Source organism: Glycine max, chromosome 4 (assembly GCF_000004515.6).
Source record: "Glycine max cultivar Williams 82 chromosome 4, Glycine_max_v4.0, whole genome shotgun sequence".
NCBI classification, from domain to species: domain Eukaryota; kingdom Viridiplantae; phylum Streptophyta; class Magnoliopsida; order Fabales; family Fabaceae; genus Glycine; species Glycine max.
Window position 1 is genome coordinate 6,468,808 of NC_016091.4, and position 18,070 is coordinate 6,486,877.

Here is an 18,070-nt window from a genome sequence, read left to right on the forward strand (position 1 = left end):
GAGGAAAAATTGAAAAGGAGTGAGGGAATTATATTAAATTATTCATACTTTTACTATATATATATATATTACAAATAAAAAAGTGAAAAGATATTTTTTTTTTTCAGTTTTGTTGTTATCAGACAATACAGGTAATCATCTTACTTTTAAATATATTCTACCTTATACATAGAACATTATTAAATAATTAATAAATAAGAATTTTCTTTTTAAAAATCACGTTAAAATATATTAAAAATGCATTGGTAATGTTTTTTAAATAATTTTTAATTTGATAAATGTTAGAAACACGTTATTTATATAGTTTTTTTAAAACATAAATTTATTAAAATTTACAAAAATTAGTGTCGCATTCCATTTAATGAATTTATTTATTAATTATTTACTAGTAACTTTTTTAAAAAATTAACTAATAAAAAATAGTATTTAAAAAGAGTGTGTTAAGTAGTACTTCTTACTGTTCAATAATAAAAGTCGTATTAAATTTATTTACTTAAATACAAATTTAATAAATAGATGAAAAAAATAACAATTTTATAAAAATAATCTAATAATTATTATTTTGTTTATAATTTTTATCATTCATGACTAATACTATAAAAAAATATAAATAAGAACATAAATTAATATTATATCAAAAATTAAAATAATATTTATTTTAATATTTCTTTTACACAACACATACTGTATTGGTTACTTATACAAGAAATTATTTTTATTATAAAAAAATTCAGAATATCAAATAGTTTCTCTCCAATGTGAAATCTCCCAAAGAAATAATTTATTCTCTTAAAAAAAACCCAACAAAGACATGCTCACCTCATATACTTTTTCCTTTTATTGTTCACCACCAACTAACTACCTAATCCTAATCCTGCTACACGATTCTGAATGGAAGGTAAAAAGCATGCCATAGAATTTAACACGAGTCATCATCTCAAATTTCCAATTGTGCTGGAACCTAATTAGTACTTACCTAACCAACAACTACAATGTCCACATTCATTGAACCTATTACAGTTTAGTCACTTTTTCTAAATTCTCATTCTAATTCTTTCTCCATTTTGAATCTCAGGCTCGACTCAAGTGGTTCGCACAGATAACGATACCAATCCCATATTGTCCAGGTTCAATGTATCTTCCTACTCCACAGAATTCCCTTCTTCAAGAATGACTCTTCAAATCAAGCAGATAAACTCACAAATTACAACTTTAAAAAGTAGATAATCTTTTTCCACAATCTGTTATCTAAAACAATTATTTAGCCAGTTAATGTAATTAATATGTTACTTAAACAACATATTTTCATTTCATAGTGTCTTTCAATTAAGATAACTTGCATTTTTAAAAAATACTTAAGTGTTAGTAGTATTATTTTTAATTAACTTATTAAGACGATAACTTCTTAAAAGGATCATTCTCACTAAAAAAAATTAAATTGTAGTTATAAATTTCTTTAAGTAACTAATTTCCAATACAGCAGTAGAGTACTAACTAGCCATACCTATTAATTAATGATAAATCCTAATCAATGTCTTTAGAATATTAATTCCAAAATTTTTAAAAATAAATTTTCCAGTTAATGAAAATTTAAGTTATTTATAATTTTGTTTTTCTATGATCTTCATAATATTACAAATATTTTTTTTAGTTTCTTTATTAGTATGAAAAAGAGGCACGTGATAGACATGTTGTGTTGTTGGAGGAAGCCGAATCCGCGTGCCACCCCGCACACACCATAAATACATATCTTTCGTGTGCGGCATTTCTCAAGCCAGAGAAAGAGAAGGAACCAACAACAAAGAGCAGAGAGAAAGAGAGGACCATTCCAACCCTAATTTCTCTGCTAAACCCTAGTTGTTTGGCATTTCCTCTCTTCTCCCTCGTAAATCTTCTCCCATTCCCTCCGGTAGCTTTCCAGATCCAAATGTAAGAACCCCCTTTCTTTTTTAGGCATTCTCGTTTTTGTGTCGGTGATTTTTTATTAGCCACTTAATTTGTTTTTATTCCGCAATAAAACGCCCGAATCTCTCAGAATGTGGCGTTGATTTGAAGCTTAGACAATTGATTTAATTTATTTTTTTTAATTCACTTTAGTTTTCTTATGGTTATTTAATCTTATACATTCATTTTATGAATATTCACTTATGCTGCATTTCTTTTCTCCTCAGAAATCATGGTTTTCTGGGTTTTTGGCTACGGTTCACTGGTGTGGAACCCTGGATTCGATTACGACGAGAAGATTATTGGTTTCATCAAGGACTACAGACGCGTGTTTGATTTAGGTAAGTCACGCGCCGGTGAAACTATTTTGGCACAACTTCCACAGTTTCTTAGACATGGCATTTTAAATTATTTTTGCAGCGTGCATTGATCACCGGGGAACGCCTGAAAACCCAGCGAGAACTTGCACATTGGAGGAGAAAGAAGGGGCTATTTGCGTAAGTGCATTGTTATGTCTTTGCAGAACTTAATTCTTATATGTTGATTTGTTTTTCTTATAATTTCTCCGATCTTTCTGCAGTGGGGAGCTGCTTATTGTGTTCGAGGAGGCCCTGAAAAGGAAAAATTGGCTATGCAGGTAAAATTATTTTCACCTTACAGATACCAAGCTAACTATAAATGTAACTTGTAATGATTTTTGGCTCTTAATTGTGTGTGCCCTTTTAAAATTATTGTTGTGTTTTCAATACGATAGATGCTTTCTATTTTTGTTTAACTTGGGGCCATTCGCTAATAATCTCTATGAAGCCATATTTTTTGCCCTATGAGGAGGATTCTTTTTGCCTTTTGTCCACTACAATCTTATCTTGCCTGCCTCTATCCAAGATCAGTGGATTATAATTCCACTTTTGCCTGTCTCTATCCAAGATCAGTGGATTATAATTCCACTTTTGCCTGTCTCTATGGTTATTTCATTAGTGATTTCAGACTAAATATACCTTTTGGGCTTCAATTGTCCACTCTTTTGTTGTTTAGTATTTGGAGCGACGGGAATGTGAATATGACAGAAAGACTCTTGTAAACTTCTTCAAGGTGAGTTACATGCAATTGTCAAGTTTATTCTTTTCTTTCCAATTACTTGCAAGTGATTGTTATTTTAATATTTAATATTCACTACTTCTAACTTGCTATCTTAATTTATTTATTTCTTCAGGAAGGAGATTCACTGCATCCTACTTTAACTGATGTAATAGTGTAAGTTATTATACATTGTTTGTGATTTTCTGTAGCTTATTCATACCTATATATAAGTGTTTGTTTGGAAATTTATTATTTTAACGAAATAATAGCTTGTTTTTCAGAATTCCTGACGGAAAGAGGCAAAAAATATTAAATAAGCTATTATTCCTAAAATAAGCAATCAAACATGCACTAAGCTACACAATTGGTATGTTCGTACTTACGAGGACAAGTTTGCTAATACATATCATGTGATGTCAATCTACAGATTCACATCTACTCCAGACAAAGTGAACAACAAATACTACCTGGGACCTGCTCCACTTGAAGACATGGCTAGGTATGTTATTCTCCCCATATTTATATGTGGAAGTAGTGACCTATCCTTCGGTTGCATTAATCTTTTCTTACTCGTTCAGGCAAATAGCAACTGCATACGGCCCTTGCGGAAACAACAGGGATTACATTTTCCTTCTAGAAAAGGCCATGCATGATATTGGTAAGTTATCTCCTTAACATACACATACATGTGCAGTCAAACATTATTCTTTGCATGACACGAGCTTCGCATTTATATTTTGATGTGCAGGCCATGAGGATGACTTGGTGATAGAGCTTGCCAATGAAGTGAAGAAAGTACTTGGAGTGGGAAATGTAGTACCAAAGGAGAAGAAACAGGTTGGAGCAGCACAACTTCCACACCCTCCTCATGTGCCAATCCCTACCCTTCAACTGCTCCCGCTGCCAGAACCTATTGCTTTGGATAGCTGACGCGGAAACTGACGCTGAGTTCGGCAACTAAACTGATTTACTGCGGACCCTACTAACCCTAATTCAAATTTTAAATAACATCACATATATTCCTCTTCGCCTAGTTTTAGCGGCTTCTTCAGCCATTCCCTTGAGATATTGCTTAAATTCAGTGAGGCGCAATATTTTGAATTGGAATGAATGTTCGCAGATGTTATAATTGAAAAAGTTCAATTTTTCTATTTATTTCGTTTACGGCAATCTTACAGAGTTTTTTTTTTCCACCAGTTCTGCATCCCAATCTTACGGAGTTATTTATAGCTTTTAATTGCTGGTACTTCGAAATGAATAATATTACTTCTGTTTTGAGCAAAGTTCTTTTCTGTTTTATTGGTGTTTGGTTTCGTCTTCTTGATCCGTATGGATGGTGGATTTAATTTGTTGCTATGCTATCATGGTAAAGCCGAATCTGGGAATCGTGATATTTTTTGGAATATTTGCAATTTGTCAATTCTGTCCGAATAACAAATAAAAAAAGTGTCATACCGTGCTGCCATTTTCAGAGTTAATTTTGCAATTTGTCAATTCTGTTGTCAAAATCAGTATTTTTTTCTTATGTATTGAAAATAATACCATGATTTTTTAAATAGTTATTATAAAAACCCTCTTATCTCAATATGACAAGTTATGATAAACCTTTTTTTATGTGGAAAAATAGTAGAGAAATACATATGTAACGCAAGTTCATTTTTTTATAAAGTAGTAGAAGAGAGTAAATTTACCTATTTATTATTATATGTTAGGATTTTTTTGATAATAAATGAAAAAAGTATAGGATAAAATAACTTTTTCACACCATTATTTAGATATTTTATTATAAAAATTTATAAAGTAGTCGAATATAACAAGTGTCCAGACTTTTCAGGTTCAACATTTGTTGTGTTTGGATAGAATATTTAGAGGGGATAATGTAATTTTTTTAGAGTATTTGAATTGATACTATGAAAAATGTTCTGTTTGAATATTTACTTTCAGAATTTCATAAATTCTTCAAATTTTTAGTCCTTTTTTAAAATAAGGAATTTACAATTCTATTGAAATAGGTGGAATTTCAAATTCCACCACAACGTTGATCTCTACCAATAGATATGTTTTATCGATGTACAAGTTCTGACATCCTCATCATCACCGTCGACGATGTTGACACGAATCCCTCAACGTGGTGGTGTTGTGCCTCCTTGTCGTCAATGCTATCAGTGTTACAAAGCTTCAAACATGGTTAATGCTTGATCTTCGATCCATCAATGAGAATATTGCAGTAGTTAGAATCTTGGACCATTGTCGTTGAACAAGTTTCTAAGGTAGAAGGATATAGTGACGACGAATCAATTGAGTTTTGAAAGGATGAGAAGTAGATATTAACCAAATGATCCACATTAAATTAATGGTCCAAACAGATTATTTATGCAATTGAATGAAATTTGATTTTCTTCATTTAAATTACTTTGCATTTTAAATTCTTTGTTATTTTAAAACTTTCAATCCAAACACACTGTTAATGAATTTTACATTATCTAGACAAGTCGATTAAGCATAATAAGTGTTTACATTTTTTAGGTTCAATGCTTGAAGGATTGTGAACTGTCCAAATAAATTGATCAACATAATAAGGACTCACACCTTTTAACTTGGCGCTTGATAGATTATGAACTTAATTGTATAGATAGATTGAACGTGACAATTAATCATTCAATTTAAGACAATTGAGCCTTGACTATTGAGTCCAGTCACATTCAATAAATAAGTGTAACTCATGTAAGCTACACAAAAGTTACTTGCTAGAGTTTATTGAAAACTCCTTTAGATGTTTGGGAGTGATAAGTTTTCATCATTATTTTAAATTGAGTAGAAAAAATATAATGCTAAATAAAATGGAAGAAAATACATTTTATCAATATTCTTCTTCTTTTAATCTTATTTTATTTTGAATAATAATAATTGATATTTAGTTTATTCAATATATTATTTTTCATTAAATCTAACATTTTTTTTATTTGTGAGAATGAAAGATAGTGTAAAAAAAAAAAATTATGACAACTCATGCATACCATAAGATTACGTAGTAGAAATATGTTTCTTCCCTTTTTACTTTTTAAAGAAAAAATGAGATCAAACAAGACTTGATAATATAACCTATCTACATCAAATAAAATTTTGATAAAAGTTTAGATATAATTGGAATTTAGATTAAATAACTTTCTTATATACATGAAAGAGGTGGAGTTGACTAAATACATGAAATTAAGAATTCATTATTAAATGAGAAAAGTGTGTCACATCAAATTCACATAAATTAGGAAAAGAAAAAAATTTAAATATATTTTTCATTCTTGTAATTAAACATTTTTTTGTTCTTATATTTTTTTAGTTCTTACAAAATTATCCTTAGAACATGTTAGATATCAATGTGCATTGAACACTAAAAAAAATATTTTAAAAAGTAAAAAAATGTTATTTAAAGTGTTTTAAAGATGAAAAATAAAATAAACATATTTGATAAAGATTAAAATTAAGAAAAAAAATTTAGGAAAGAAAATGAAAACAACATTTTATTACATTAAAAAATGCATTTAAACAAAAAAAGAAAAGAAAAAAAATTGACTTCCAAAATGGGAAAAGAAAAACTTAAGCAACAAGCTGGTCTGCTATAATAAGAAGAGCGAGACCTGCTTTCTTTTTCCATCTTTTGCGTTAGGGCACTCAACATTTTACACTCTTTTCTTCTTCTCGTTGTTGCTTCGCTGTTGAATCATGGATCAGAAGGTCGATTTCAGCGCTCCCCATTCCATGGGAACCACTATCATCGGCGTTACTTACAACGGCGGTGTCGTTCTCGGAGCCGACTCTCGAACCAGCACCGGTACACTCTCTTTCTCCTTTCCAAGCCGATCCCATATTAATTTAGGGTTTTCGTTTTTTCTTTTGTTTTGTTTTGACTGTTTCATTCTCTGGGTAATTACAAGCTTCTTGTTTAAGGATTGAGATTAGATTCTCGTTGTTGATTTGTGAAGTAATTTAGTTGTTTATTTTTTCCACTTTCAGGAGTGTATGTTGCCAACCGAGCATCGGACAAAATCACTCAGCTCACTGATAATGTATACGTGTGTCGCTCTGGATCGGTATTGTTCTTTTAATCCTATCACTCTTGTGTAAATGCCAAATTGTTGTGTAATTATGGTGATTTGTTCCTATCATTATTAATAGCCTGGATTTGATTGCGTGTTACTGTTAATTTGGATATTTGCTTTGCTGTGTCTGATGCAATTATGCTGTTTCACTCATAATGTATGGTGTTGGACATCTTTTTTAAGGTTTAAAAATATAGGGTTTCAAATGCAGTTGTTGTTAACTGAATTTATTGGCAGAGAATGAGGCTTTTGGCTGTTTAGTATCAATGTTCCCCTCGATTTCTTACATAATATGTTGGTCATTTTCAAATTTTGCCCTTCACTAAAAGTAATCTTATCAATGTGTGTGGAATCTGTGGATGACGATTTGGTGAAGGTTCTGTTTGAACTCTTGAAACTAATAATCTAATATATTAATTTTTTGTTTGTTCTAGTCATACGAGATACTGAACATACTGGTATTATAATCTTGCAGAAGATGACTATGGAATCTCTCATACACTGTTATTGTTTTATGCCTTAAAAATAACAATCTGCATTCTTTTTACAGGCTGCTGATTCTCAGATTGTCTCTGATTATGTGCGTTACTTCCTCCATCAACACACGTAAGTGACTTTACTTCCCCTATTATATACTAATAGGGTATTCTCTTCTGTGAAATGAAGTTTTAGGCTATGATCTGGTGTATAAAATTGTGAGTTTCTATTTATGTAGAATACAACTTGGACAACCTGCAACAGTTAAAGTTGCTGCAAACCTTGTCCGACTTCTCTCATATAACAATAAGGTTTGACCTTAAGGCCTTTTCTTGGTAGTTCGATTTGCATGGTTGAGTTTCCACCAATAATGATAGTATCAATACCAAGCACCGTGTTTCTAAAATTTTGCTTTCTTCCCACATGATTTGACTTTAAGGCTTGCTCTGTTAAAGCTTTAATTACCCTAAGTTTTATTGTTCACTTTGGTGATTCATTATCAGATTCATTTTAGACCTTACGCATGTAAACTGATAAAGTTGAAACTTTGAGTTGAATAAGTGTTAAATTAACTTCACATTGGTTGATAAAACTGGTTGGTTCATTATATTAGTCTTAGGCTGTAATCATACCATTGATCTCCAATTTCAATCAGGAAGAGACCAAGAGATGCTACAAAATGAAAGTATCAAGAAATGAGGAGCTAAAAAATGAAAGTGATTACTTGAAATTTTAGTCACTATTTTTGTACTGGATTAATTTGATCATTGAAGTGGACATAAGCCTAGTTGAAACTTTAGAGTCTTTTCATTGTATAGGGATATAATAATATGATGGCCCTTCCTTTTATTTTGAAAATTTATGAGAAAAATGTGAGGACCCTAAGATTCTCAATCACATAGAACTAAATACTGCTAGAATTGCTGGCAAATGTCACTAATGCAACAACAAAAGCTTATCATCCCTCTAGGACAGGTTGTCTACATGGATCGCATATTGCCAATTTTTCTGATGATCTCTAATATTTAATCAAAGCTCCCACTGAGCAGCTCAACATCCCTTTTGATGGTTAGGATTAGAATTGTGAAACTTTTGGAAGTTTAGGTATTGGCGATTGCAGAAAAGTTTCAGAAAGTGGCTACATTATGGAAGGGGTTTTAGGTGAAGTTTAAGTTGCAAAGAGATTTAATATTGGTTGAGTGGGAGGAGATACAATACGGAATGATACTGACACAATTTTGTTACATAGCTGTCATTGCTGCTAACCATTTTCAATCTTAGATTAGACTTAGACATTAAATAATATAGGAAAACTAAGTATTCTGATTCCAAATATTACCGAATGATCCACTATTGTGTTAGCCTGATGGATACTCCTACTTTTGCTCTTTCTCTCTCAAATATTTATGGCTTTGCTGTACATTTACTTTAATTGGCAGAATTTCTTAGAGACCGGGTTAATTGTTGGTGGATGGGATAAATATGAAGGTGGACAAATTTATGGAGTTCCTCTGGGTGGAACAATAGTACAACAACCTTTTGCTATCGGAGGTATTTCACTGTTAAAAATGTGTTGAAGTACAATTTTATTATTATTATTTCTGTATTCATGTTCAGCTAAACATGTGAGTATCCCTATATACATATATTTTCTGTATCAATTGCCCATGTTATTCCCTTGATATCAATTGCTTGTTGCAAATGTGGGCATGGGTTTTCTATTGTGTTCATTGTTATTTCTAAATTTATAATTGCTAGCCTGTTAGCATTTTCCTTGGGATGCATGGCTTTTGTTTGCAAAGCTCTGGTTTACTTGATTTTTCTTTTGCAGGATCTGGCTCCAGTTACTTGTATGGTTTCTTTGACCAAGCCTGGAAAGAGGGAATGACCAAGGATGAAGCTGAGGTATGTGTTTGGATTCTTACTGCTCTGCTTTTATTAAGTTGAAAAAAAATCACTTAAAAGTTTTTTTTTTTTTAATGCAAAAACGTCTTCAGTGCCAATGAAGTTGTCGTGGATGTTAGTTTTGGGAACCTAATCTGATTTTCTCGTTGTTGCAACAAAGATATGAACACCAACTAATATAGCCAAATAATTTAGAAGCTATTAGAAATTCTGAGGATGATATTTTTTGGGTGAAATTTTTGTTTGAATCTTTGTTGCTGATAGTATATTTTGATGTTGCATGGCAGGATTTAGTAAAAAAGGCTGTTTCACTGGCTATTGCTCGTGATGGTGCAAGTGGTGGGGTTGTCCGAACAGTCATAGTAAGACATCTTGACCAGTGACTTGTGTGTTTTCTTTATTTTTCCTTATAGTGAGAATCTTAGTAGGTCTTGTAAGGAAGGAGGGTGGATAAGGGATTGAGAAAGAGGCATAATGCATTGTCTTAATAGTAATAAACTGAATTGACAACTTGTATTTTAAAAACAAAGTTCATATTGTTTTACATATGCACAATGATTTGAAATCACCTGATTTTGATGTTCGAAATCCTTGTAGATAAACTCAGAGGGAGTGACCAGGAATTTCTACCCTGGCGACCAACTTCCATTATGGCACGAGGAAATGGAGCCCCACAACTCCTTGCTAGACATTCTTGGTGCCCCAGAGCCGATGAGCATGTGATGTGAAGAAGTTGCCGTGTTTCAGAAATGTTTCCTGATAGATTATATCTTGTCTTCTCTCTTTTATGAACTAGCTAACGATTTGTGTAGTCAATTACTTTGTTTGGTTGGATATTTTTGATGGTTGAGTTATATCCTTTTGTTACGTACCATGATTAACCTTTGTTTCCTTCATCATATAGCTCCAAAGTAACGTGTACTTTGGTGAATTGGTCTTGCATAGAAAGCAATTATCACAATTCATTTTAAACTTGTTTTTGTTCGTGGTAGTTTGTGATACAAAATACCAGAAATTTCAAGTAGTACACGGTTAATAATTTTATATAAAATTTGTTGATTTTTTAAACTTTTAGATTTTTTTTTTAAAAAAAGTTGAATTTATAGTAATTTATTTGATAGATAACATAATTGAATACTCGTTCAAATTTTTACTAAGGATCTCTAATGATGGTTTCTATTCTGAAAAAATGAAAGCTCGAAAAGAATTGTTTTGAAGGGCTTAATCATCACGATACGATAGCATATACGTTGGACGAAGATTAACAAAAAGAACGAAAGAAACTAGTAACCATTGTTTTAGAGCGAGCCTGAAAGAAATGATCAATGGGACCATTAATTAGGATAAATTTATGGTGAATAAGGAATTATGAAAATTACTGAAATTTTAAATTTGAGATTTGAACTTATGCCATATTGGAGACAATGCGGTAATTTAGGGATTAAATGAGTGGTTCTTCGGTATTCTTGAAAGGTTCTAGTAACTCCAAAACATGTCAATCTTAAGTTGGATGAAAAATCGAAGAACCAAAAGTGTGACAGAAAAATAAGGATAGGTGTTAACATCTCCACTCTAATATTTCACTCCCTACTAATATTTCACTCCGAACATTCATCTAGTTAACATCTCCACCCTTAGTATTATTATTAATGTTTTTCTTATACCACTATTAAAGTAGTGAGTGAGGACGTCATTTTGGTAACAAATAAAATAGTTGTCGGTTTAATTATTTATCTAATTTTTATAGTTTTTAAACTTATTTTTTTTGTTCTTATATTTAATAATTAAATTATTTAATTCTTGAAATTTATATTTTAATTCTCAAAAATATTTCAATTAAAACTTGTTAATCAACAGAGTTAAAAAATTTAACAATAAAAACCTTTTGTGAATTAAAATATAAATTTAAAAAATTATAAAATTGATTTAATATATTTCAGGAATTAAAAAAGCTATTTATTAATTATAAAAAATAAAATGAGTAAAGCATAGTTATTAAAATAGAGGGAGTTAAGTGACAGTAGAGGGGAAGAAGGAAAGAAAGATGAGCGTGAAGTTGAATTGCGTGGGTGGTGGCGAGACTCACAACGTCTTCGTTTACGGTAGTCTGTTAGCCGATGAGGTTGTCCATACCCTATTGAAGCGCGTCCCTCCAACCGCACCCGCCATCCTTCACGACTAGTTTAGTACTCTCTCTCTCTCTCCACTTCATTCGGATTTTATCGCTTCTCTAACTTGATAGTATTTGATTTGCAGTCACAGGTTTAAGATCAAAGGTCGCGTTTATCCCGCTATTCTCCCCGTCCAAAACAACAAAGTTAATGGCAGGGTCTGTCTCTCTTTCTACATATTCCTCATAATTCTAATATATTGCATCCATCCTTGTATTTATCTTTTTTTTTTTTTTTTTTTCCTTTCTAAAACAAATCTTGAACAGAAGAGTGTTAATTTTTTATTTATTTTTAATCAGGTGCTTCTTGGTATCTCCGGAGTAGAACTAGATATCTTAGATGAGTTCGAGGATGTTGAATATACTAGAACTGATGTTGAGGTTTCCTTGAAGGTCAGTCTCTCTTGTTTACTATTTCTCTTTCTATAACAAATGAGGCAAATGTTACGTTTCCCAAAAATACGTTATTAATCTCTGAATGCTAAATTTAATTGTACAGGACAAGTCTGAAAAGTTACAAGTTTGCGCTTATGTTTGGAGCAACCCAAATGATCCTAACTTAAATGCAGAGTGGGATTTTGAGGTCAGCAACCATGCCATCTTTCTTATTTCCATTTTCTCCTCTCAAAATCAATACAATTCTCAAATGTTTTGGGGACAAAAGAGAAACATCAAATGACCTTCAAAGTTCAAACATATTTATTCTTCTTCGTATGCTGGAAACATTAGTTCGTGATGCCAGCTAATTTGTGGCCGAGGCCTTTGTTGGCTATGATTACTTGTGATTGCATTCAAAGTTTGAAGCTGTGGTCGAGGTGATGGTTGCAGTTTCTTCACAATTTTTGGTATTGTGAGAAATTGCGAACAAATGCAGCTGATGTGACCACAATTTCAGTTGCTATGTGTTCATGGAGACCCTAAATATCTTGACAATGTGTCCACAATCACATTTGGGAACTTCTTTTAAAACCTTGGTTGCATTGTAAAACACTTTGAGTTAAAGGAATTTTGCCGCAGGCTAATTGGGGGAAGACGGGATTTCCATATCAGATGAGAATGTTTTGTCTAAAACCATGTGTAACATGAGTAATTGTCAGAGACATAACGATTCAATTTCCTTGATGAACAAGTTATGACTACTTGTTTATGTGCATACAAATTAAAAGGCAGATAGCACTGTAATAGTTATACTTTGGTGACTTGGTACATAGTTGACCACCTCCCTTTTGTGCTTTCCCTTTACTTCCCTCATGTTTTGATTTTGGTGAAGATTTTCAAACTTCTTAATTAAAGAGTTATGCTATGCTTATATAAATGATTGAAACTTCATTGAGGTTTTATTCAAGATTAATTTTGTAATTGGTTTTAAAGGATCGATAATAGGAGTTTGTCCTGTTTTTCAAGCCTGTTGGCCCATCAGTATATGCATAGTTTGTGTCAATGTCGTTAAACTTTACATGTTCTTTTAATTTCTTCGTTTCAAATTTGAATTCAAATTTAAGTTCCTTTTATTGCATCCCTCCCTTTTCTAGAAGTCGTTTTTTTTTCTGACTATTCTGATTTTTTATTTGAAAGGAATGGAAACAAGTTCACTTGAATGATTTCGTCAAGATGACTGGTGGCTTTATGCAAGAGTTGGAATTGCCAGAATCAAAGCCAAGAGTGCAGACTTATGAAACCTTCTACAAGCAAGAAAACGATAAGCCACTTGAACCTTGATGTTTGCAGTTTGTAAAAAATTCTGCATTATGTGCACTGTGCAGAGTTGTATGATTCAATTAAGAATCATACCATTCACTGTTAATAAATATTAGTTACTCTCAAATAATTCATTTGATGATTTAATAAGCATCTCAATGCTAACAATGACAAGTTTTCAGTAATATATTTATGTTATATTATTGTATTATTATCTTGTACAGTCTTAATTCTAATATTTGATTACCCCCTCACTAGAGATCTATATACAATAAATAGAACATAAGTTGCAAGATATAAAATGAACTTATAATCCTTAGTATTTCATAGTAGAGTGTCAAAATGGAGGCCCCGTTGAAAATAAAGTAAATCTCCCAATATTATAGGTTTATACATAGCTGGGGGCTTTTTTTTTGGGGTGGGCGGGGGGAGTTGCATTACATTTTGGAAGTTAGGAGTCCTATTTGTATCTCTTGAACCATGGCAAATTCGTGCAGAAGGAACATTTAAAGCATTTTCATCTAGGCTTAAAGGTGAAAGTCTTGACAAGTTCAGCTGTGTTGAAAGGTGAATTAGGATAATTTTCGGTATATTTATTTCATTCTTATTCTCTTTTATCTATTGATTATAGGATAAATTAAATTTTGAAGTGTTTATAAAATAAAAAATTTATCAACGTTTTCTTGAAAAAATTATGGAACTCATAAACTAAGAGGGGGTGAATTGGTTTCTAAATCAAATCGAACTTAAAAAAAAACTTATTTTCGAAGGTATCACAAATTTTGTATGAAGTAATATTTAATCAATCACCTAATACAAATTTTTTTTGTTAATGTTCCTTCTCAAAAAGATATCTTCTTTAATCTTAAGTAAATTAATCAAGACTACAATGAGAAAGAAAGATTCATGAGAATATATACACCAATTTTTATATTAGTTCACTCTCTATCTCTAAAGAAGTTAATCCAGTTATCTAATTCAAACCGAATTAGATTTTTACTATGGATATAATCCTTATAAGCAATCACAATCAATCTTAGTTCCTATCGAGGAAAAGAGATTAAGGTACCTAACCCTAAAATTTTTTGTGAATAAGAGCTTAAGAGAAACCTACCCTTAGCCTAAACTATAAAAACCTATTCTAACGTGACTTGGAAATTCATGCATATGCTAACATGTAAAACACACGACAAACCGAGTCAAGGAAAGAGTCAATGAGAAACACAACCTGATCAATCACATGCAAAAACCTTCGCTTATGTGTGTCTTTTTTTATCTCAAGAAAAATTTACAACTCACTCTTTATCACGAGATTTTCATAAAAACGAAGTCTAGAAATTATGAGTCGCACACACTATTCAAAGCACTGTTTCTTCTCTTTTTTTTTTCTTTTTTTTTTTCGTTCGTTTGTTATTAAATGAGAACATAAGGTGGTTATTTATAGAGAAAACAGTTATAACCGCCTGTAATCGATTAAATATTCAATGTAATCGATTATTTCGAAGAAGTAATCGATTATATTATCATTTCAATCGATTAAAGTATTTTTCACAACATATGAAAAACTTTCAAGAACAATGTAATCGATTAAAATATAGATTCATAAAAAATCATACATAGTCTCAACTAAACTGTGTAATTGATTACAATTAACTAATAATCGATTAAATGGAAATGAGAATCTTTCTGCAAGCTACAAACACTTGTATAATCGATTATGATTAGTCTTGTAATCAATTAAAACAGAGAGTTTTATGCACCAAAGAAATTTCTAACTTTAAAAACAATCTTCTTAACTCTACATGATGTAGACATGAAAAAATAGAGATTAAGATACAACAATCAATACAAATACCATTCAAAGAGTTAAACATATAAAAAAAAACAAATTTTTTTCAAGCTTCTTCACATTGCTCCCCTATCTCTAATATTTCTTTGTATCATTTGCATCTGTCTTGACTGAACTTTGATCATAATTGTCTTAAGATGATCTTACCGACATGATACCTACCTTTCATCATAGTTGTAATAGGATAATCTTGCTGCAAATCAAAAGTTTTTATCTATTAATAAGTTTTTTTATTTTTGTCTTTCAAGTTTCCATTCAGAATTCTAGTAGATACAAAGTGTCATATTGACTTATCCCAATATATAGGATACAGAATGATAAAAAAATATATAGGATACAGAAGAACGGGAATACAGCCTTTAAATGGAATTTATTCTCTATTTCCATCATGAACCATCCATTCGTTGCTTCTGTTCTGTGTTATCAATTAATACTTCATGTGCCGAAGAAAAGAGTAAGTAGGCACACAGTTTATTTAATATGAAACTCCCTAGAATGTTACAGTCAGAGATCTGTCATAAATTTGATACTACCCTATAGTTCTAGATGTATAAAACTTTTAGTAATATAATTTATACTTTAGAATCCAAAATGAACTCGGACACATGATGAAAACATTAAACGATTACTTCTAAACAAATACTGACACAAGCAAAATCACAAACAGAAAGTGACAGGTAAATCTTATTGACAGGAAATGAGCTGTTTCATTAACATGCAATCAAAAAGACGGGAACGGTATGGTATCCAATTCATGTATCATTCAGAGAATGATGACGTCAAAATAGCATCGGATTTAAGATTCACTCAGCAATCTCTCATCATTTCTGCTACTCCTACAGTCATGTGGCATTAGAATATAGAACTTCGGAAGCCACTTTTGACTACTAATTTCTATTACATCAAGTGAGACATGACCACTAAATTCAGGAGAAGTTTAGTATTTGTTGTCTCGATCTCATGCTGCTTGAGATGATGCTCATAACTTAGTTATGCTGGTATTTTGTATAATTGTCTTCTGATTACTTTCTGTCCTCTCAACCTGAGTATAAACTTGGGGTCTTCAGAGACCCTCCTCTCCTTATTCCTGTTAGTGTTTTGCTACCTTGCAGACAAACCTGCTACCCTCTCTACCTCAAGATAGATAAAAAAAACCAACAGAAAGGGATAAGAGATTACAAAATTAAACGAGGAAACAACCCAAATCACATTTTAACAACAAGAGGGAAGGAATCATTGATCTAGCTACAAAAGAGATTTATTAACATGATGGTTACACAAATAAGGCGAACGATTTAGCTTCAAAAACAAACGAGATTACAAAAACCAGAACTACATAGAACAATGCAAACAAGATTCAAAATAAACTGCAGAACTTGAACATGCAAATCCACAAGGGTACCACCACCATCACCACCTTCAATTCAACCTCATACACTCATGCATATATAAGCAGGCATGACTAATAAGCTCCTTGTGTGGCCTCATTAATTCTACCTTGAGCATAACTTCCATAATCCTTTGCCCTCTCCTTTACATCCCTTGCCTTATCGGCAAGGTACCCTTTTGCATAGTCAAGGGTGTCATAACCCGCAGGCTGGTTCCCAGACACATAGTTGTAAATCCAAGACAAAGCAGCAATGGCAGCCACACCACAGCCCCCAGAGAACAAAAAGCCAGAAGCAACTAGGAACAGCACAAACGCAGCAGGGACAAGGATGGGGCTGAAGATAACAAGAAGAGGGGTTGCAATGATCAAACCTATGACAGTGCCTGTGAGGGTCAACCCAGACAGGAGCAAGAGTGTGATGCCAATAGTGGCAGCAGTTATGAACTTCACTGTTTGGCGTGAAGGTGGGTTGTTAATGCTGGTGTTGGTCTCATACGTGGTTCCATAGGGTGCTCCATATGAGGTTCCATAGGAGTAGGACCCTCTAGGTTGATCAGAAATGGTTGCCATGGTTGGTATTTTTTTTTCTCTTGCTTTTTCAAGACTCTTAACCAAAATTGATATAGAATAATGTGATGAGAGTAACGAGTGTGAGAGAATGGAAGTGGTATATAGTAGTGTATGAGGAGGTGTGAGAGGTTACGCGGCAAGAGGTGAGGGTGCATTGCATGTCGTGGCGGCTTTGCATGAAAATGAGGTTCAAAATAAGTAACACCTGTCCCTCTTTACTGTCCCCTCTCTGAAACAGCCTCAGTAAGTTATCATGAAACCATGGGAAACTTGGAGTGCTCTGCACCACCTTTTAACACTTGATCATCCCCTTGTGGCTAATGTAACTTGAAGTATGCAAAATTTCACTGTTTTTATCACTCAGCTAAGCAAGTTAATGGCATTTTATATCACATCGTTTGAAAATGCAGGATGTTTCCTACTTTGTTTCTTAGGTTTCATTTAAAAAAATATGACAACTATAACTTTCCCCCATTAAATAAGAAATGATTATAAGAATTACAGTATTACACGACGTTGTCGGACTCAATTTTAAATTCTTAAAAATATTATTTATCATAACATCTCCTTTCTGTTAACTAGGGGTGCTAATGTGCTATTCGTTCAAACAAAACAAAACTAGGAGTGCTATTCTTTTATTGGATTAGACACATTAAAAAAACTTTATGCTAATTTTGGTCACTAACCAAAGGCTCATGTTTACGCACCTGTTTTCTTCTCTTGGGTTGCGGTAAATTGTGTCCGTTCTTGTGTCCATCTCTCTGAAGACAGAAATAATTTATATTAACAATAAAAAATATTTAAAAACTACAGAATTAATATAAAGTTAAAATTAATTGGTATATAACATATTACAATAATATGCTATATAATTTTATTTATTAGTAGAA

At 32.1% G+C, this 18,070-nt stretch overlaps 4 protein-coding genes across 4 annotated transcripts; 3 read left to right on the top strand and 1 right to left on the bottom strand.

The window, feature by feature from the left end:
• Positions 1-1,725: 1,725 nt before the first annotated feature.
• On the top strand, positions 1,726-4,175 carry LOC100793027 (gamma-glutamylcyclotransferase 2-1). Its single transcript, XM_003522626.4, has 9 exons — positions 1,726-1,929; positions 2,172-2,285; positions 2,365-2,441; positions 2,525-2,581; positions 2,980-3,036; positions 3,158-3,198; positions 3,452-3,523; positions 3,603-3,682; positions 3,773-4,175. The coding sequence occupies exons 2-9, from the start codon at positions 2,177-2,179 to the stop codon at positions 3,952-3,954; spliced, it is 675 nt and encodes a 224-aa protein (XP_003522674.1). The 5' UTR covers positions 1,726-1,929; positions 2,172-2,176; the 3' UTR covers positions 3,955-4,175.
• A 2,417-nt stretch (positions 4,176-6,592) lies between these two features.
• LOC100793551 (proteasome subunit beta type-6) lies at positions 6,593-10,475 on the top strand. The gene is made up of 8 exons (XM_003522627.5): positions 6,593-6,853; positions 7,036-7,112; positions 7,672-7,727; positions 7,837-7,909; positions 9,038-9,149; positions 9,430-9,503; positions 9,791-9,865; positions 10,101-10,475. Exons 1-8 carry the CDS (start codon positions 6,745-6,747, stop codon positions 10,224-10,226), a joined length of 702 nt encoding a protein of 233 aa, XP_003522675.1. The 5' UTR covers positions 6,593-6,744; the 3' UTR covers positions 10,227-10,475.
• Positions 10,476-11,540: 1,065 nt separating this feature from the next.
• Positions 11,541-13,594, top strand: LOC100794072 (protein AIG2-like). The gene is made up of 5 exons (NM_001254496.2): positions 11,541-11,684; positions 11,760-11,832; positions 11,974-12,066; positions 12,173-12,256; positions 13,249-13,594. Exons 1-5 carry the CDS (start codon positions 11,548-11,550, stop codon positions 13,390-13,392), a joined length of 531 nt encoding a protein of 176 aa, NP_001241425.1. The 5' UTR covers positions 11,541-11,547; the 3' UTR covers positions 13,393-13,594.
• Positions 13,595-16,405: 2,811 nt separating this feature from the next.
• LOC100301903 (oleosin family protein) lies at positions 16,406-17,262 on the bottom strand. Its single transcript, NM_001249169.3, has one exon. The coding sequence runs from the start codon at positions 17,178-17,180 to the stop codon at positions 16,683-16,685; it is 498 nt and encodes a 165-aa protein (NP_001236098.1). The 5' UTR covers positions 17,181-17,262; the 3' UTR covers positions 16,406-16,682.
• Between the last annotated feature and the right edge of the window lie 808 nt (positions 17,263-18,070).

What these genes read in the sequence shown, in the direction of transcription:
- LOC100793551 (XM_003522627.5), top strand. Translation starts at nt 6,745, where the DNA reads ATGGATCAGAAGGTCGATTTCAGCGCTCCCCATTCCATGGGAACCACT. An exon ending in ACAACCTTTTGCTATCGGAG is followed by an intron (nt 9,150 to 9,429) that starts GTATTTCACTGT and finishes TTTCTTTTGCAG; the next exon opens with GATCTGGCTCCAGTTACTTG. An exon ending in TGACCAAGGATGAAGCTGAG is followed by an intron (nt 9,504 to 9,790) that starts GTATGTGTTTGG and finishes GTTGCATGGCAG; the next exon opens with GATTTAGTAAAAAAGGCTGT.
- LOC100794072 (NM_001254496.2), top strand. Translation starts at nt 11,548, where the DNA reads ATGAGCGTGAAGTTGAATTGCGTGGGTGGTGGCGAGACTCACAACGTC. An exon ending in CCCGCCATCCTTCACGACTA is followed by an intron (nt 11,685 to 11,759) that starts GTTTAGTACTCT and finishes TTTGATTTGCAG; the next exon opens with TCACAGGTTTAAGATCAAAG. An exon ending in ATGTTGAGGTTTCCTTGAAG is followed by an intron (nt 12,067 to 12,172) that starts GTCAGTCTCTCT and finishes TTAATTGTACAG; the next exon opens with GACAAGTCTGAAAAGTTACA.
- LOC100793027 (XM_003522626.4), top strand. Translation starts at nt 2,177, where the DNA reads ATGGTTTTCTGGGTTTTTGGCTACGGTTCACTGGTGTGGAACCCTGGA. An exon ending in AGGAAAAATTGGCTATGCAG is followed by an intron (nt 2,582 to 2,979) that starts GTAAAATTATTT and finishes TTTGTTGTTTAG; the next exon opens with TATTTGGAGCGACGGGAATG. An exon ending in CCACTTGAAGACATGGCTAG is followed by an intron (nt 3,524 to 3,602) that starts GTATGTTATTCT and finishes TTACTCGTTCAG; the next exon opens with GCAAATAGCAACTGCATACG.
- LOC100301903 (NM_001249169.3), bottom strand. Translation starts at nt 17,180, where the DNA reads ATGGCAACCATTTCTGATCAACCTAGAGGGTCCTACTCCTATGGAACC.